Source organism: Felis catus, chromosome D2 (assembly GCF_018350175.1).
Source record: "Felis catus isolate Fca126 chromosome D2, F.catus_Fca126_mat1.0, whole genome shotgun sequence".
NCBI lineage: Eukaryota > Metazoa > Chordata > Mammalia > Carnivora > Felidae > Felis > Felis catus.
The window spans coordinates 25,245,225-25,265,734 of NC_058378.1; the positions used below are offsets into that span (position 1 = coordinate 25,245,225).

At 41.1% G+C, this 20,510-nt stretch overlaps 1 protein-coding gene across 1 annotated transcript in view; it reads left to right on the forward strand.

Moving 5' to 3' along the window:
- Window positions 1-11,864, forward strand: part of REEP3 (receptor accessory protein 3) — a 102,416-nt gene extending 90,552 nt beyond the window's left edge. The window contains exons 7-8 of the mRNA XM_023240488.2: window positions 7,092-7,237; window positions 8,343-11,864. Of these exons, the coding sequence (XP_023096256.2) occupies window positions 7,092-7,237; window positions 8,343-8,399 (203 nt within the window). The 3' untranslated portion in view covers window positions 8,400-11,864. The remainder of the gene's footprint in view (window positions 1-7,091; window positions 7,238-8,342) is intronic.
- Window positions 11,865-20,510: the final 8,646 nt, after the last annotated feature.

Below are 20,510 nucleotides of genomic sequence, written 5' to 3' on the forward strand. Positions count from 1 at the left end.
GAAAACAAGATTACAAATATGAAAATGCGTAGCTGTTTTTGTGATATTCATCTATTAAACTTAAAATAATGGGGCTAAAATATTTTAAGGTAGTAAGATGCTATTTAGGTCTTCTGTTAGATTTTAAGTCATGAAATTAAAACAACAAGATTAGAGAAATATGAAGTAAATAGTAGCAGTACAAGAAAGGAACTTATTCAGTTATTAAATTAAAATTTTAATATGCATTACTTTGCACAAGTTCTAAGTTTCCTACAGAATGGTACATACTTTGAGCCCTCTTCCCTAAGGAAAAAATTTAACAAAAACAATCTGTCTTAAAAATATTTTTTTAGGGGGCGCCTGGGTGGTTCAATTGGTTAAGCGTCTGACTTCGGCTCAGGTCATGATCTCACGGTTCGTAGGTTCAAGCCCCGCATCAGGCTCTGTGCTGACAGCTCCAAGCCTGGAGCCTGCTTTGGATTCTGTGTCTCCCTCTCTCTCTGCACCTCCCCTGCTGATGCCCTGTCTCTCTCTCTCTCTCTCTCTCTCTCTCTCTCTCTCTCTCTATCAAAAATAAACATTAAAAAAATAATATTTTTTTAGGGGCTTCTGGGTGGCTCAGTCGATTAAGCATCTGACTTCAGTTCAGGTCATGATCTCACAGCTCGTGAGAGTTTGAGCCCCAAATCGGACTCTGTGCTGACAGCTCAGAGCCTGGAGCCTGCTTCACATTCTGTCTCTGTCTCTCTCTGCCCCTCCCCGCTCATGCTCTGTCTATCTCTCTCAAAAATCAATGAACAAACGGGGCGCCTGGGTGGCTCAGTTGGTTGAGCACCCAACTTCAGCTCAGGTCATGATCTCACAGTTCGTGGGTTCTAGCCCCGCGTCGGGCTCTGTGCTGACAGCTCAGAGCCTGGAGCCTGCTTCAGATTCTGTGTCTCCCTCTCTCTCTGCGCCTCCCCTGCTCATGCTCTGTCTCTCTCTGTCTCAAAAATAAGTAAAAACATTAAAAAAAAAAAAAATCAATGAACATTAAAAAAATTTCTTTTTTAAAAAGTGATAAGGTTCCAGGACAGGAAGAGTTGAAGAGAAGATAATAATAGACAGCCTATATAAACATAAGTCCAAGATATACATGGAAATTTATCAGATGAGAATGACAGCCTTTCAGGCAGGTGGGGGAGGTGTTAGGATAATTGCTAGACTTAGAAGATGGGGTAGAAGATGAAGTTATTCCTCTATCTCAAACCTTTCATCAAAATACTTAAAAGATTAAGACTTAAATATAAGATACTAAGCTATAATATAGTAGGAAATTCCTGAGTATATATTTAAACCAGAATTCTTAAGCATGACATCAAAACTAGAAGACATAAGGGAAAAACTTGAGAGGTTTTTCTATATAAAAAATATATATATAACATATAAGGGAAAAATACCATACAAAACAAACTAGAAGAAATATTCTCATGTGATACAGGCAAAGGGTTCAGATTTTAACAATACAAATTCTTTCAAGCCAATTATTGTTAATTCTACTAAAGAATACAGCATGAAAAAGACATTCAGCCTCACACACAAAGAAAGAGTAAATTAAAATAGTAATGACAGTAATTTTTCCTCACCAGATTGGCAAAAATATTTTTTTAATTAGCAGTGCTCTCTGTGTTGGTAATTATTCTAGTTATCTGTTTCTGTGTAACGAACTATAAACAGTGACCTGAAAAAGTCACAGTCATTTTTTTGCTCATGAACCTGGGGGAGACTGGGCTCAGGGAGGGAGATCTTGCTCAAGGTCTTAGGCAGCTACAAACAGCACCTGGGGCTCGAGTCAGAATCTCAAAGGCTTCTTCCTTCACATGTGTGCTGTTTCAGCTGTGAAGAGTCAAACAGGTGATGGCTGAAACAGTTGGGGCTTCTCTGGCCTCTCCTTCTCAACATCTCTCTACATGGTCTCTGAGAGTGTGGGGGGCTTCTTATCTGGCAGCTAAAAGCTCGCAGAGAGGGTGTTTCAACCCAAGTGGCAGAAGTCATGCAGCCTCACTTCCGCCTCATGGCAGTTTGTTGAGACTGGTACCTACGAGAGGAGGAGGGGCGCCTGGCTGGCTTAGTTGGTGGAGCGTGCAACTCTTGATCTCAGGGTCGTGAGCTCGAGCCCTGCATTGGGTGGAGAGATTACCTTAAAAAGAAAAAAGGAAAAAAGATTTAATAGAAGAGGAGAAAAGTGTCAGAATTTGTGGACATGTTTGAAAATCACCACAGCAAGCATGTTGAGAAACAAACACTCTCATACACTTTGTATGAGAGTTTAAAGTGGAATAATCCTTTTGATGACAATCTGGCAATAATTATCAAAATGTATTCCCTCTAACTCAGCAAGAAACTTCTAAGACTATGTCATATAGAAATAATCAGACAAGTGTCCAAAGATGTAGGTACAAGAACAATTATCTCGTTGTTTATAGTAACATAATATTGGAACAAACTAAACGCCTAAAAGAAATGGTTAAGCAAAAGCATGGTTTATTAGCCACGAAAATTGATTATGTCATTCTCTACTTATTGACATAAAAACATATCCAGATTGTGGGGAAATAAACAATAACAAAACAATCAGTGTGTTATAATCCAACACTGTAGAGACACAATAAATAGATGAAATGAATTAATATATGTAAGTTATTTTTCAAATGTGTATACATAGGGAAGAGTCTGGAAGGGTATTGCTAAAATGTTAACAGTGTTCAGTTCGAGTATGGGACTTCAGTGATCTTTTTTTTTTTTTTAAATCAACCTATTTCCTAAATCAGAAAGAACAGTACTCTTTCTTTTGAAAAACAACTCAGGTACTCAATTTTTAGGTCATGAATTATTTTTTATTTCATTTACTTCCAAAATTCCTCAAGAAAAAAATAAGTTTTTCAGTGTGGTAATCACATTCACATTGCAAAGTCTCTTTACTGGTTCATGTGATTAATACATTTACCCCAGATGATCTGCTTGTTCACACAAGCAAACTCAAATTATTTGGAAAAGTGGGTCCACTTTGAAAACTCCTCATGGCCTGCTCTGACTGGTTTGAGGTTGGCTGGGCAAGAAAAATTCTGCTTTGATGAAGCTATTCAAATCTTCATGTTGTCACCATGGCAAAAAGAGCTCCCTCCAGATGCATTCCTGTAAGAAAATGGACTCCTTGAACATGATGTTCACATCCCTTGAAAGAACACCACGTTGTGATAAGTGGGAATGTTTTTTCTGCAAAGAAACTGCTTCTCCCATATTATTTAAAATTGGCTCAATATTCAGTTTTAGTACCAGCTCATAAAGAAATAAAGCACATATTCTTTGTTTTAGGTGCTTTACATATTTACTTAATCCTTAAGATGACTATACAGCTTAAATATTTTATACTTATTTTTCAGATGATGAAACTGAGACATAAGGAGATTAAATTACCTGTCAAGATAGCCCTTGACATAGTCAATGACATAAATGAGGTATCCAAGGTTCCTAAGCTAATTCTTATTCTTTCTCTTTTTAATTTATAAAAAGGCTACACTTAGGGAGACAGTTGGGGCTGGAACTCTGAATTCAAATAATTTGAGTAGGTAGCGACCTTAGAGATGCTTTCGTCAAAGATGGCAGATGGGTGACATGCCTGCTCCCTGCTCCCGTGCCCATGGTGCCAGACATTGCTGAAGGACTGTGGCACTTTACGACACTAGTTCACAGTCCCCCTCAACATAATGCTCCCAACAGCTCAACGGGGTCAGAGTTCACATTCACATGGAAACTTATCCATCATCTTTCATCTGTCTCACTACCTTACCATTGAAGAAAACAAAGGCCTGGTGAGCCTTGGTAGCTCAGTCAGTTAAGCGTCCAACTTCATCTCACGTCATGGTTTCACGGCTTGTGGGTTCAAGCCCCACATCGGGCTCTGTGCTGGCAACACGGAACCTGCTCTGGATTCTCTCTCTCCCTCTGTCTCTGCCCCTCCCCTTCTTGCTCTCTCTCTCTCTCTGTCTCCCTCTCCCCCTCTATCTTTCTCAAAAAAATAAAAAATAACATTTAAAAAAGAAAAGAAAGGCCTGGAGAGAGGCAAGATGTACTTTGGCTCTCACAGCTAATAGGCAGTGAAGTCCTCTAAGAGATTCAGGGTGCCTTCCAGGTCAAACTTTCTGTGATTCTACACCTATATTAATATAAGATGGGAAAACTTAAAATATACCAACTGTAACATGTGTGAGCTGTGAATACCAGGTCAGTTTGCAAAAGCATCTGCTGGTTTCCTAAAATGGTAACAGAGCTTTGGGCTGAAGCTGGCCAGACATCTACAGGGCCCCGGGCAATACAGGCTCCTCAGCCTTGGGTCCCCAGTCACTGCTCCTCAGGAATGTGTGTGGAACGACTCCGTCCAGTGTAGATCACTAATGTAAACTTAGCATCACCTTTGTATGGCCCCGCAGTACCCCACTAGTTTCGCTTTCCCTGGGCTTGGCAGACCTGTAAACCACTCAGCCATCTCACTGAGTGCCTGCTGTGATAGGACACCCAGATTTGGGCTTCCCTCATAGTCTCAGGTCTCCCTCCTACTCTGAACACTTTTAAATCCTTGGACAACTTTGATTAACACTATTTCCAGCACTCACAGCAGAATGTTCATACATACTTGTTTCCAGGTTTTAAGTGGAATAGAAAAATGCATATTTTAGCGAAGATATTTGACTTGACTCCTCGCTCTTTGACGCATAGTTTGGTTTAATCAATTGCTAAGTTAAACTTGTCAATTTCATCTCCTTGTGGATCCCAAATCTGGCTCCTGTCTCTGTCTTTGCTCCTTGGACCCCGTCATCTCTGACCTACCATACTGCAGTAACTTCCCTGTGTCCTGTGTCATCCACTTCATTCCCCAAAGTGCAAAAGGAATCTCTGAAAGAACCCAAGTGTAATCATATCACCCTTCCGCTTAAAATGCCTCAGTGGCCCCCCCCCCCCACGTTGCTCTCTGGTGAAGTCCAAACTCAGTAGCATGTGGTGTATTCGCTCCCCTGCCTTGTTCTCCCACTCCATCATGTGCTGACTGTATTGAATCATGAGCCTTCCAGAAGTTAGCCACCACCTCCTACAAGAAGTCCTCTCTCACAGCCCACTTTCCCCCACCCCCAGGCTGAGTTAATTATCTTACTGTAGGCTCCCATAGCACCCACCCCATCCTTATCTTCAATTTACAGCATCTAGTGCTGTCATGCCTGTTAAAGTCTGTTCCCTTCCCTTGTTGGACTAAGTTTCTTAGGGTAAAAGATGACAGTTGTGTCTTTTTCATCACTGTATCCCCATAATATAGCACGCTGCCAAACACAGAATTTTTTGAATATTGTGAAATAATGAATCAATCCATTAACTTTCTCTGAAACCATAATTAGAAAGCTAATAAGATATGTTACCTGAAATTGGGAAACAAGGAAAGAACAAGGTGTGTATATAATCATCTTTTGAATAAGGTTCCAATCCCATCCCATCAGAAGCATCTTCTCAGGACCACTGACCGTTCCCCTCCCCTGGCCACACTGGCCTGCTTGCAGCTCTTCTAAGCAGTCGTGTGCCCCCTGCCCTCGCTCCTGGCAAGGGAGTCTGTTCTACCTGGAACACAATTCTTTGGACTGACGGGGGAGGAGTGGGGGGACAATGGATCTTGGCCTAAATCATGACCGATTCTATCCCCAAATCCTCCCTAATTTTTAGCCTAGTAGTCTGGCAGCATAAAATTGTGCTTGCATAATTTACATCTAAAGGTATGTCTCTTATTATGAGACAAAAAAGCTTATTAACAACTCTTCATGGTTTGCTCAGTGAGTCTCAAGTTACTCATGGCCTGGGAGAGCAGATTAATAAACGTTTGTTCAGTATCTTTTTCTTCACATGCAAGAAGTCCATCCACTGCCCCCACCTGAACCTGGAAAAACTACTTTTTTCTCACCTGAAGATGTAGGTATTTATGCTCCTTATCTTTATTAAAGGAGAATTTGAAACTTAATGGGGCCTGTAACCTCACCCTTGTCTTGATAACTTGCCTAGCACTCTTCTTGCCATAGACTTGGGCCCCTCTCTTGCTCCATCCAGGCAATGGTTCTCAAATGTTTCGAGCCCTGGACCCTAGGATAAGCATCACCTAGGAACTTGATAGAAATATAGATTCTCAGCCCCACCCTAGGCCTAGCAGTCTTTGTATTAGTAAGTTCTGACTCTTAGTATGTGCCTTTACTAATAAACTCTACTAAGCTTGATAACCACTGCTTCAGGAATGGGAGTGTTCCTGTCTCTGAATCTTGGGCATCAGGATGCTGTCAGACTTCCTGACAATAACCAGCCTGACTACCTGCAAGTTTGCATATTGGCCAATGACCCGTCTTTTGTCGCAACACACAGCCGCCTGTTAGCACACCCGCAGGACCTCTTGCTGACCTTCCTGATGCGGCTGTTTTCTTTGACTAACATCTGTCATGGTAGCCTGTGGTGTTTGTAATTGCTGAGGCCTGCCTGGCTGGCTTTCATCTCAGCAGCTGCAACAGTGTTGCTTTAACATCTCCATGGCCTGCCCCGCCCCCCACAACCTCTCACAAAGTTCTAGCCCCTTTGGGTCTTATCTGACTCCTTACGTTCACCCTCCCTTTCCCAATCTTGACAAAAGTTTTGACACACAGTGGGAGGAAACCCTTAATTTCTAACTAAAGTCAAAGGCACAAATGACTAAATGAAACACAAAATTGCTTAGATTGTTTAGAGTTCAGGAAAAGGAGAAAGGGCAGGGAGGAGATCTGCTTATGTTCTCTGCATTTTGGACAAAGTGTTACCTCCTCAAAAATCAATTATTTAAAATCATTCTGAAAAATGCATGGTGAAAATAGGAATAGTCAGGGGAAGAAGTGAGTTATGAGCCTCATCTAGAATAGTGCACGGGGCAATGATTGATGATAAAGGGCGGGGAGCACATTCCAGAGGAGAAAGGGAGAGGAAGGAGTAAGCAGGCAAATGCAGACCATGCATCGAAGTGTGCTCGGATGGAGCGGTGTCCTTTCCCCGAAACATGCTGGTTTTGACCTGTTTAGGTTATGGAATTCCGCTGAAAGATGGAGATGAGAAAACCGATGAAGAAGCCGAAGGGCCGTATTCAGATGATGAGATGTTAACGCACAAAGGACTTCGAAGATCACAAAGCATGAAATCCGTGAAAACCGTGAAAGGCCGCAAAGAGGTTAGTCCCATACAGAGTTGTTTTCCTAATGATTGGTGTTGAAGGCATTATCATCCAGGATATTAGCGATCCATAAAGGAAGGAACCCAGTGGTAGATCAGCAGTTACATTTAAAATTTTTTCTTCAGGAAGAACCTGGGTGGCTCAGTCAGTTAAGCACCTAACTCTTGGTTTCAGCTCAGGTCATGAGCTCACAGTTTGTGAGTTCAAGCCCCACGTCAGGCTCTGCTCTGGCAGTGTGGAGCCTGCTTGGGATTCTCTCTCTCTCTCTCCCTCTGCCCCTCCCCCTGCTTGCTCTCTCTATCTCTCCCTCAAAGTAAATAAATAAACTTTAAAAAAAATTATTTATTCAAGGGGTGCCTGGGTCGCTCAGTCAGTTGAGCATCAGACTCTTGATTTTGGCTCAGGTCATGATCTCACCGTTGGGTGTAGTTTAAGCCCCGCCTCGGGCTCTGTGCTGACAGTGCAGAGCCTGGTTGGAGTCTCTGTCTCCCTGTCTCTCTGCCCCTCCCCTGCCCCTGCTCTCTCTCTCTCTCTCTCTCTCTCTCTCAACATAAATAAATAAAAAGCATTTAAAAAATTTTTTTTAATTAAAAAAATTCTTTATTCAGATCGAATATATTAGGATCTCTGGAAGTTTGCAAAATGATAAATTCCTAGTCTTCCCCTGTAAGCAGAAGATGGTATTCTTATATAGCAAATCATATGGTTGTCATGAGCACCCAGTGCCAGCCCTACGCCTAAGCAAAGAAAGCAACTGACAAAAATAACTACATAGTTTTCTTTGAACCAACCCTGTATGAGGACTAACTAGAAGTTTATCTATAATAATATACTGTCTTTGTGTCTGGAAAGCAGGATTCCAGTGAATGGTCAGATCATTGTGAGCAATGTTCATTGACCTACCAGGCGAAGCACAAATAAGAACAGTTAATGTTTTTATAATGTTACATAAGTAGTCATGTCTTTTGAATACACACTTATAGGATAATTGATTCTTTATATTAGAAAAGCTTTAAAAAATATTACTATGATCATGAGCTATTAAGTTCTAAGTTGAAAAGTAATCATCTAATTTGTAATAATGACACATTTCTCTCTTCAGGTGCGATATGGGTCACTAAAATATAAAGTGAAGAAGAGACCACAGGTGTATTTTTAGTCATCTGCACCTCAAGATCCCAAGACAAGTTATGCTAATCCATCAGCTTTTCTTCTAACATTATCCAGGATTTACACATTAAAATAATACTTTAAACTGTGGCGGTGATAGGGTTTATTTTCATCAATCTAAGTAGCTTTTATTTCTTTAACCATTACTTCCATGTCCTGACTACTCCAGGTAATTAATGCAAAGCTTATTTATATATATATATGTATATCTATATATGTATACATATATAGATATACATATATATCTCAGAAATAGTAGAAAATTGTGTTATCTGTTTTCAAATTCCTCAACAACATTGAGTGCCTGGGACATTAAGATGAAACACAAACCCACAGTATACTTGAAAAGAGTCTTTTTACAGTTTAAGATACATCAGCCTTTGTGGTATTGTATTGTGTTTACCTCCGTTTATGTTATATCTATCACATGAGGATAGTAATTAGATAGGCCTCTGATCAGCAGTGATAGGACAAGGGCATAATGTAAGATATAATGTGTTTTATATATTCTTCAAATTTTTACTTTTAACATACTTGTCGGTTTTTCCACCATCAGCTGAACGTTTTCGAAACAAATATTTGAAAGCCAGGTCTCCACATAGCACTTTTATTCCTGACTAGTTTTGCACACTTGAAAATTGTTTACTTATTTACGACTGTACATTTATGTTAAGCTTTACTGACACTTTATTGTTATTTGTCATATCCTGACATGTCACATTTATGCCTCGAATTTCATCATCTCTTTTCCTGTGGGTTTCATTTGTTAAATTTGTTAGGTTCTAATAATATGAAAATATACCTAATTGTCCAACTTTAACTATTTTTAATTCTCTCCTCTATAGATAAGAAGCTGTTTTACACATCAACTAGTTTTCCATATTTAACCCTACATTGGTAGTCACACTTAGCATGTTTTTGTTAACACTGGTGACATTTTCAGCATTTAGAAGCAGTAACTTTAAAAAAAAAAAAAAAGTAGTAGCTTTTGTGAAACAGAGTCACGAAATTATCCAGCAGTCAGTTCATTCACAAGGCTGACCTCCTATGTGCTGCTGACTTATAAATCTGTATTGACTACATTTGAATCACTCATCTTTCTGGCTGAAATCATTTCCTGAATATAGGTGCCAATGCAAAACACAGATGTTAATCTTACATACTAGAAACTATTAGAATAGATATTAGAAAAATATATTTTAATCCAAGAGATTGTGAGTTACTAAATGTTAGGTTGCATTGATAACTATGCATTAACTCTGTTAATGGTGGTGGTTTTAGTGATCACTCATCAAATTGGTACAGTTGTAACCATTCAGATAATTTACTTGACTGTTCTGTTTGTCCAAAAGAGAAAACAATGAGTGAGATTTGTGAGATCTTTGACCTTTCTACCTTTTAAGAAGTGAAACCAGCTGGCAATGTATATTCAGGACCTCCTCAGATTGTTGGCAGAGGATAGAATGTTTACTTAGGACTACCTTAGTTTAATTCATACATTTCTCTTGATACATTCTCTTAAAACATTATCTAGACTCTCTCACATTCTTGATATATGACACCAAGACAAAATTCCCTCAACTTTGTTTCTCTGAAAGTTTAATTCTATGAGTGTCTTCATTACTTTACCGTGACTAATTTTTAGCCTTTTAGTTTTCTAAAAAGACTCATTTGTGTTCAAAATTCCTAGAAATCCTGATTATAAACTCTTGGAAGAGAGTTTTTATATACATTGCCTAGTCCTAGACTTACCAATGTAAATGCTACACCACGTTTCTCTTTCCTACCCAAAGGCAGCGTCATCTCGAGTTGCCTGACAAAGTCATGTAAGTGACTTTATATAAAAACATTACCTCTGGGGGCTGCTCTGTGCCACTTTATGTTTCCTAAGACTAAAGTATTAAACCTGTTCTGTAATTATAGTAAACTCATAAATACTGCTCTAAATCGGAGGGATTATTTATCCCTTTACACTCCTACAAACAAAGACAAGACCAGTCACAAAGAGGTAATGAATGTCCTTTTTAAATCTCTCTCTCCACACAGTGTTCCCTCTGATCTATTTCTCCTGTTACATCCTTACAGGCAGTGGATGTCATTTTGCTGTTCTATTACTTCCTTTCTCTCCTTTTCTTACATTTCTGAGATTTTGCTGCTTTTCTCTTGTGTGTGTTTTAGCATGCCCTTTCCTTTGAACTTTCTATGATAAGCTCACAAATCTTAACCTCTTTTAAAGTGGAGCAGGCCATTTTTTGTTTCTCTGCTTTTGAATCCACTGCTTTTAAAAGAAGGAACTTTATCTCTGGACCACAGTGCCTTGCTTTCCCACCACCACCATTTGGTGAATGGGCATCAGACGCTGCGCAAGCCTATTTAAGGGCGCTATTTTGGTGACTGTTGAAGTTTATGCAGAAATTGTAGCCGGTGTTTTATTATATATTTCTTCAACTTGTGCACTAATATTAACTATTTCCAGAGGTTTTGGAAGTGACAGTTGATCTATTCTTCAGTTTACCATGCTTTTTCTGGGATAAAAAAGAGCCAGAAGTATGTCTTATTGCTAAGTAATTAATTATGTAAACCCGCCTAGGTCCTGCACGAGATTCCCTCCACACGAGTCACTATTCCATATATGTACGTGGATTTGGCTAGAAAGTGGTAAGTGTCAGCATTTGCTATTATAAGTACTTGACTATACAGATTGATGGAACAAAATTATTAAAATATTTTCAGGGAACTAATCCATATGTCACCACCAAAGATTTCTACAGTGTTATAAAATATGTAAATACTCCAAATTTCTGTAAAACACTGGTTAGATAAATACATTTTATTTCATGTCTTTTTTTTAAATAACACAGTTTGAGCTTCTGTAATACTTGAACTTTTGTGTTGTTAAAAATAACCCAATGTTACCTTCTATGAAATATTAGTAATTTGTGTGTTTAATTGGAATGGACTAAATTTTTATTTTGATTTTCTCGTATTGGGAAGATTAAGGAGTTAATATGTATTGACAAGCAGTTTCCTAAATGTTGTCCTGTATAGGCTGATTCATTGACAAAGCAATTTGGTGATTTTGAGGCGATCATTGTTACTGTGGTAGGCAGTGTATATTTCTTAGTAAACAGCATTTACATTTACTTAAGTTTATTAAGTTTTACTGAGTAAAACTTTGTGAAAGAAAAATATGGCTTTTTCCTCTAAATGCTTAAGATTTCGTCTACTGGTAGTGTCCTACAGATTTATTGTACATTAACTTTTTAAAAATTGACCATGAATTAACATTTTCACCTCTAACACCTCTTAAATCTGTGTACTTTAATAGTTAAGAGAAAGCAGTTTTATAATTTTTTAAACTCTTTGTAAAGGCTATCTTTAGGCCTAGTCTGGGGGTAATTTTACAGATGTGTTTTTTGAAAACTAATATAAAATAAACTCATTTTATTAGTGACAACTTGTATTTGTGTGTGTGTATCAGAATACCTATGTTGGGTTCCATAAGTTTATAATATTTATTATTGAGTATGTATGTAATATTTTGTGTGTGTGTATATATAATATATATATATATTTATGTATGTATATAATAGATGACATATGCACACAGTAAAGATTCCAAATCACAGAACAAATTATAAAAAATCATATACATTCCGGAATGGTCACAGGATTACAAAAGAAACATTGAATTGTTAAATTGGATGTTGGAATGGGAAGATTTTTAAAAAAGTACAGAAACCCTAGCTACCAATTTGTATTGGTTAGCTGCCTCAGACATAAAATATAACACAGTTCAGTTTTATGTATCCTGGAAATGTTCTGAGGTTCCATCTGTTTTAAAGTCAGACATCTGTCTGCCTCACATTTAAGCTTTAGAGAGAAATCCCATGTTTAAAAAAGTTTCTTTGTGTTACTTCATTTTGATATATAATGTGTTAAAGCATTTCCAAATGGAGTTATGTTTTCATCTTTATTAGGACGTACATCCTCGTGGTGATCCAAAGGAGTTAGAAATTCAAATAAAAATTCAAAAGAACACAATGAATAGGTGAACTGTGGCATTTTTCCCATTTTATTCTCCCTTTAAATGGTTCATTCTTCTTGAGAAAGATTTATGCAATGAAAATCATGTCAGAGATTGATTGATTGTTCCCTGGAAAACATTCCTCCCTTTTACCTACCCATCAATATTCTAGCCTTGAAACACTCTCCTCATGGTCTGGTTTTGCTTTTTATAAGATAATGCTTTAAAATGAAATTTTATTATTTATTTATTTATTTTGTGTGTGAGAGAGGGAGGGAGAAAGTGCACCTAGTGGGGAAGAGGCAGAGAGAGGGAGAGGGAGGATCCTAACCAGGCTCCGTGCTGTCAGCACGGAGCACAATGTGGGGCTCAAACTCAGGAATCCTGAGATCATGACCTGAGCCGAAACCAAGAGTTGGATGCTTAACCGACTCAGCCACCCAGGTGCCCCAATTTGTTTTGTTTTTAATCCTTGATTCCCTTCTTTTCCTTACCTCTTATATCCAGTACATTAGTATTTTGATTCTGTCCAAAATATACAGGCTTACTCGTGGAGAAATTGCCAGTTTGTTTCTAGACCACTGCAGTCAAGCATGTATCACAATAAAGCAAGGCAAAGTAAATGTTTTGGTTTCCCTATGTATATAGAAGTTAGGTTTACATTTTACTGCAGTCCATTAAATGTGCAATAGCATTATGTCTAAAAATACAACGTACATACTTTATTTTTAAAATATTGCTTTAAAATGCTAATCATTAATCACTCATCACAGATCTCCATAACAAATGTAAAAGTGGAAGAGTTTGAAATAATGCAAGAATTACCAAAAGGTGACACAAAAACCCAACAAAGTGAGCAAATGAGGTTGGAAAAATGGTGCTAATAGACTTGCTCAATGCAGGGTTACCACCACCTTTAATTTGTAAAAAAATGTAACATATATGCAGTTCAGTAAAGCAAAGCACAATAAAACAAGGTGTGCCTGTATCCTGAATTTGTTAAACTCCCCTCCCCTCCTACTAACCTAGTTTAAGCCATCATCTCTCACCTGCAATACTCAGGGTATACCTTTTATCGAAGGCAGAATTTCAGCAGGGGCAGATGATCTTGCACATCAGCCTTGGGAAAGAAGTTTTTCTCCTCCAAGCATTGTTTAATGCTAAATTTGGAAGAAGTGAGTGAGAGTTGATGAAGTCAGGTTAGAATATCTGGCTGAATTATAATGTGTTTTGCCATGAGGCTATCTCAAAGTGTTGAGAAAGAATATGGGATAATAGGTGGAGGTTTTTTCCCCCTTCAAAACATTAGGCCTAGTTACTCTAAAGTTGACTGCTACGACAGATCGTGGTAGTGGCAGGAATCAATACTAGGTATCTGTATTAGAGTTCTCCGGAAAAATGGAACCAATAGGTGTGTGTGTGTGTGTGTGTGTGTGTGTGTGTGTGTGTGTGTGCGCGCGCGCACAGGTGTGCACGTACACACGTGTAGAGAAAAAGAGGGAGGAAGGAAGAGAGACTGACTTATTTTAAGGAGTTGGCTCATGCAAGTGTGGAGGTCGTCAAGTGCCAAATCTGCAGGGCAGAGGGCTTACTGGAGACCCAAGGAAGAGTTGATGTTACAGCTCCAGTCCCAAGGTCTACCGTAGGTAAATTCTTCTTCAGGCCTTCGACTAAGTGGATGAGGGCCACCCGCATTATGAAGTGTAATATTCTTTGTTCAAAGTCTACTGATAAACTAAATATTAATCTCATCTGAAAAATACCTTCATAGTAACATCTAGACAAACCACTGACCAAACGTCTGAATACTGTGGCCTACTTAGCTGACACATAAACTTAACCATCACGGTATTCTTAATTAAGTTCCAAAAGAAAATATTTACCTTGAAATATAAAGTTATATGTAAAAATTACAAGTCCTGGGTTTTATTTATCTTACAAAGAAAAGGATTGTTGCAGCACATGGTTGGTTTGGAAGAGGAAGAACAGGACCTTGTAAGGCTTATAATGTCTCTCGTATTCACCTGTGATAACCTAACATTTGCGTATCAGTTTGTTTTCACATTTTGGGAAGAGGTGTCATCCCTGTTTTGTAGATAGAGAAACCAGGACTCAATATTGACCAGCCTAGGACCCAGGCACAACACTTGTGGCTTCAGACTCTTGTTAACTCCATTACACTTGGTTATCTTGGCGATCACAGAATATTTAACAGCTCACCTAGAGAAGATTCTTAGCGTATCTGTGTTAAAGCAATATTTTCAGATTATTTCTTAGAAAACTGAATGGAGTGAAGTTTTTGAGTCATTTGATGTTAAGAATAGATTTCACTCTTAGGAGTAGCTTCAGTAAGGAGAGAAAGGATGCTTTGCAAATGGAGACAAAAAAAGAAAGATAATTTACTATTAATTATTGGCGGAGACAAACAGGAAGAGATCTGAAGAGAGGTGGTAGCTTCAACGGGAGGAGTATCCTCCCGGGAAGTGCTTTCCTTCCTTCCTCTCTCCACCAGCACTTGCTGTGTGGCTTCCTCTCTTCAAACCACACCTTGTAAACCCTTTTATGTGCTCCGTTCACAAGAATTTTTGTGCATTGTTCCCTACTGGGTTTTAACCAATAAAACATACAAAAAAGGCCAAATGCCTCTTTACATAGGAGATGAACTCCTTTCAGTCTTTTAAGTCCAAAGCAAGTACAGTGAGTATATATAGCAGGGGACAGTTTCCATATGTTGGAAGAAAATGGTGCTGTATTATTTATAGTTTGCAACATGTTGTATAAAATGCAAACTTGCAGGGGGCTCCCAGGGAAGTAAATGAGACAAAGAAGGAAAGACTTGGGGTACTCTGTTTTGCTATAGTCTGAGAAGATGCCTAAAAAACAAACAAACAAAAAACCAAAAAATAGTTTTTAAAATATTTAACATTAGCCAATGTAGAGGAGAGGTTGTGGTCTTTACCTTACCATAACTTACATTCTAAAATTAGAAAAGACACTGAAGCATGAAGAGGGGGAAAAGCCCTTAATATTGTAACCTTACTAGGAAAGGGGGAGTTTCAGAAAAGCAAGGGGAAGTAATTGTCATTAAAAGGATACATCTTCCAAAGTGCAAAGCACAGTTGCATGAGATGTGGTTGGTATTTGACCGGACAGTCTCAAAGTACATGAGACAGTGGCAAGTAATAATTGCTTCCTCATTTAGATTAGACAATGAGCTCTCTTCTGCAAGCTGCTCTCCTCTAAATAGATTGTAGAGGGTAATTGAAACAAGTTATACTGGGAAGTGGAGTGACCAATTCCTCAAAGTGTGAGAGCAGAGCTATGGTAACCTCTTAAGCCTGGCCTTCATCCTGTTCCTATTTAGGGAATCCTCAGGGCAGCCAGTGTGGAGTGCAGTCTGCAGTTCGCCAGCTTTATTGTTTAGACTTGAAGGGAAGGTCATATGCCCTCTTTGACAGAGAGGTTTATGGGCTCTCTCTAATTAGCAGCACCCTCCACCAGACAGACTGTTGGCCACCTTCCAAGATTGAGATTTGGTAGCGGCCACTGATGAAGGAGAAAACAAGGTTATTTACCCTGTGACTGTAATTCTTGGCACAAATTCTCTCTTTACACTCAGACACATTTTCCTTTTGTTCCAACTTGCCTTTGGAATTCTGAGTAGGGCGTTAAGGGAGGGAAATACGGCTATATATTTAGTAGTGTAAACAACCCATATGTTGGCCTCAGATACTTTTTCTTTTCGCTATTCTAGGGCCTCATGGTTCAACAACATAAATTGAAAGAGAGAGAAATAAAAGGCAACATATTCAGAACGTTTCTCGCAAATGTAAATACTTGAGCAGATGCCCACACACAACCTCAGAAAAGGAAGTCTAAGTTGCAACATTAAAATAACGACAACTGTGCATTAGGACACTTAGAAATACCCGTGGTAAAATATGATTGCGTTTAGCCATTACTGGGAGCACCGGGAATACATTTGGCCTGTCCTGCCCTGTCGGTTCCATAAGACGGTGGGTTAAGCTGATAGAAGTGCTTTTTGGTTGACTTAAACCAGATGCTCTGACTATTTTTGTCCTGTTAGCAGATGCAGCCGCACTGCAAAAGGCAATACTGCCCCCCTCGGCCGCCCGCCAACTGCAGGAGCAGGAGCCTCGTCTCCACCAGCTACCTCGGCCATAAAACCCTTTCAAGTTCCCATTATTATTCCAGGCACATTCCAAGGGGTTTGAGTCACAGGGTTCACTTGGCTTTCCTCCCGTCCTGAACTGCTTGTACCAGGTGGAAGACGACCTCCAACTTCAAAAATGAAATCCATAACCGGTCAAAGAGCGCTTTAGGGCAAGCCCCAGATGCAACTCGATTGCAACTTCTCTCCCACACCTGCTGTTTGCTGGCTGCGCACCTGGAGTCCCAGGGCCAGCGCTAGGCCTGCTTGGTCTAAACACAAGGGTTTTTCTTTGGGGAATCCTGTAAAGCTGTTCTATTTTCCCCGCTGGTTTGAGAAGTTCCGAGGGCTGCTGGGCAGCGGGGATGGGTTGGACATTTTTTCCGTTTGGCGTGCGTCGGGGAGCGCTTGGAGGCCAAGGCTGAAAGCCCAGGGGGCTGAGGTTCCGCCGGCTTTTAAGTCAGCTCGGAGGGAAAACTCCCAGCCCCTCCCACACGTCCAGGCAGGCTCGCCGGCCGCCAGGCACCGGGCGGAGGAGCGCGCACATCTGGCCGCCCAAGAGCCACATCTGGAACACTAACCCCCGCACCCAGATGTTCAAGGGGCAGGGGGAGTCCAAGAACTCGAAGGGCGGGGCTTCCGCGGCTGCAGCTCCTCCCTGCAGGCCAAACGGCTGGAGTCCAGCCTCGGGAGCCGCCCCCGGGGCGCGCGGGTTGAGCCGAAGGGGTAGCTGGGGCTGTTTGAGAGGTGGGGAGGATGCTGGAGCCGGGTTCGGAGGCTGTTGGAGTGCTGGAGCCACACTGAGGGATAGGGGGAGGGGTGTTGGGATGGTGGGTGAAGGCTAGAGACGTGCCGAGGACGGCGCTGGGGCGTCTGGGGAGCTGGGGGTGTTGGGGTTGAGCCAAGAGCCCGCCCGGCTCCCGAGTCGGCCCCACTTCGTGGGATTTTACAACTGAAGGGGAGGTGGTGGGGGGGAGGGGAGGGGAGGGGCGCGCTGATCGGGCGGGCACCGAGGGCGGGGTTCCCCCCTGTGGGCCCGCCGCTCTGGCGCGGAGACGCAGCCGTTTCCTCCCGCGCCGCAACTCGCCCCCGCCTCCATGCGCCTTCCCGGGACCGCCCGAGGCGTCCTCCCAGACGTGGGGAGCCGGCGAGCCGTGCTCCTCTAAAGCTCTTTCACCCAGTTCCTAACCCGGAGAGGGAGGAGCCACACAAGCCCTCCGGACTTTCTCGAAAACCCTAGCTTGCCGGAGGAGGCTGCTTGGCGCAGGCCGGCGCGCCCCTCCAACGTTTTGTGTTTCTAGCTGGACTTTTGACGTCCAGCTAAGCAACAGTGTTTGCCAAGGAGTCAGGGCACTTTGGAAGATCCTCCGATCTGAACAAATCGTTTCCATTTGATTTATTTAACCAAGGTGAGGGCGGGCGGTGTTCTTGCTTGCAAACTGTCCTTCATCCAAGTTGTCCTTAGATTTTCATCTAAGGGTGTCACAACGCCCCAGGTCATTGCGCAAATGTTTTGTGACAATTTAGAAAAACATCCTAAAATAAAGCCACAACCGTCAGGAAAATGCTAAAGGATGTTGGTTCTTCTTCATCTGACAGCCCAGTCATCACATATTCTCCACCAACATTAAATAATTCTATTCACAGCCCTCAATTTATGGCAAATCTCCCCCATTAGGGGCAAAGTGCATGAAAGGGCTCTGGTCCCACCCTAGTCACCAGCTGAAACTGGACGAGCTTGTTTACCTCTCCCCAAGGATTGCCGGGCTTCACTGAGAACAATCAAAAGAACACATAGTCCATGAAGTGGTCAGGGAACAGTGTCCAAAGAATAGCTCTTCCACTGCTTAAGTCTGTGACCTGGGGCGGAGTACTCTACCTCTTGGTGCCTGGTGCCTCAGTCTCACCATTATAAAATGTAACTGCCTGTAACAGCACAGGGGTGGTTTAAGGATTAGGATTAGTGAGATAGTGCAAATCAAACGTGTAACACAAAGCCCAATGCACAGGAAGAATTGAGTACTGTTATTATCACGGTCAGTGAGAGCAGGCTCTGTGTATCACTAAGATAAAAGTTGCGACAATGGCAGTTGGAAGAGGTAGGCTCCAGAGCTCACCCCTTTAATATGAGTCTTTATACCTGCTGAACCTGCAGCCCTGACGTCATGGCTCTAAATCCTTGCCCTGGTAGAGCTTTCAGTCTAAGTAGAGGAAATTAGGTGAAATGGCAATGGTACATGAATGTGACTTTTTTATAACATGAATTTGACTTCTGGGTGTCCCCATTAAAACCACTTCCCAGAGAAGAGCACTCTTCTTTGAGAAGATTTCACTAGGGTGATGATAACATGCGCGAAAACCATCTTTCTTTGCCTTTTGCTTGCCTACACATCTCCTTCTCCCAGAGGAATCTTATCAGGGCAGCGCCCATATCAAATGAAAATGTGGGTACTTAGAAATATTTTATTGTATTTATTTTTTAATGTACTTTTCTTTCTTGTTTGTTTGTTTAGAAATATTTTAGATGGCACACAAGGCGTAAGTCTGAAAAAGTAAAGGCTGTTGTGAACACAGGGCAGCTGTTGGAATTTATCTGAATCTTAAATTCTTCTGTTTCCTCCACTGTAAAGTAAAGGGGTTGGATTTCCTTTTCCTTCCTGCACTAACATTCTTTAGTTTCTAGAGGTGTCCAGGTGATACTTCCTGTGTATGCCAGGGCCCACAGGAGGGAACGAAGGGATTTGGAGACGCTTTGGGCTTGAGAATGATCGTCATTTGGTGATGAGGGACGGTGATGAAGGAACTCAGATCAGTACTGACTTGAGCAAGGTAAAGTACCTATAACCAGGTAAATGCTAACATATGTTTACGCACACAGTGGATGTATTTATGTTGTATACACTGGTGTGTCTATTTTAAATCTAGGAGGTACATACTTACGTGTTTATAGTAGCATAGATTCTATATACACAGATCCCTCCTCTACTAACTTTTTCCACCACCTGCAAAAAAAAAAAAAAAGTAGAATTTTCCTCCTCTGGCCATGACTGCTCTGACTTTCCAGCAGAATGGGCTATAACAGAAGGTGTCCGTGATTCTGACCGGATGAGAAAAGTGTGCCCTTTTGTGGGCCTCCTGTCATGTTAACAAGAAAGTCCCCCAAGAAAGGAGGACAGTGGCCCTTGTGTCCACAGCCCTAATCTCATTTTACTTCAGAATATCTCCCATACCATTTTCCGTCATCGTCTTCCCTGAGATATTTCCAAATAATAATGCAGCTCCCCCCACCCCCCCGCTTCCCGTCACCCTAGATTCTTCTCTCTCACACGCCACACTCCTCACTCTCTCACACTCCACATGCTATCAGCCATTCCCATCAGGCACTCTAATTTATGCCTATGGATATGGATGTGGATGCATGGCAAACCCCACCCCTTCTTACCACTTCCGATACTAGCATCACTGTTTCTTGGCAAACCTACTGCAATAGCTTCCTAATTGTTATCCCCGCGTCTTCTCCCTTACCCTACATTTCATTCTCTGTGAAGCAGCAGCAGCAACACTTTTAAAATAAAAATGAAATGTGCTCACTCTCCTGTTCAAAATCCTCTGCCTCCCGTCACGTTTGGAATAAAACCCACGCTCCCAATGACAGCCTGTGGGATTTGACTCTTGTCTGATTCTCTCACCTCATCCTCTGTCACTTTCTTCCTTGTTCATTCCTCTCTAGTCATTCCAGCTTTGTCACTGTTCCTCAAAAAATGTCAAGCAGACTCCTACTTCAGGGTCCCTGTTTTCAACTCAGATTTTCACAGGGCTTCCCCTTAATTCATTCAGGTATCTGGGCCAGTGTCACCTAAGAGCAGACCCCTGAGCATCCCATTAATATAGATGCAACATAG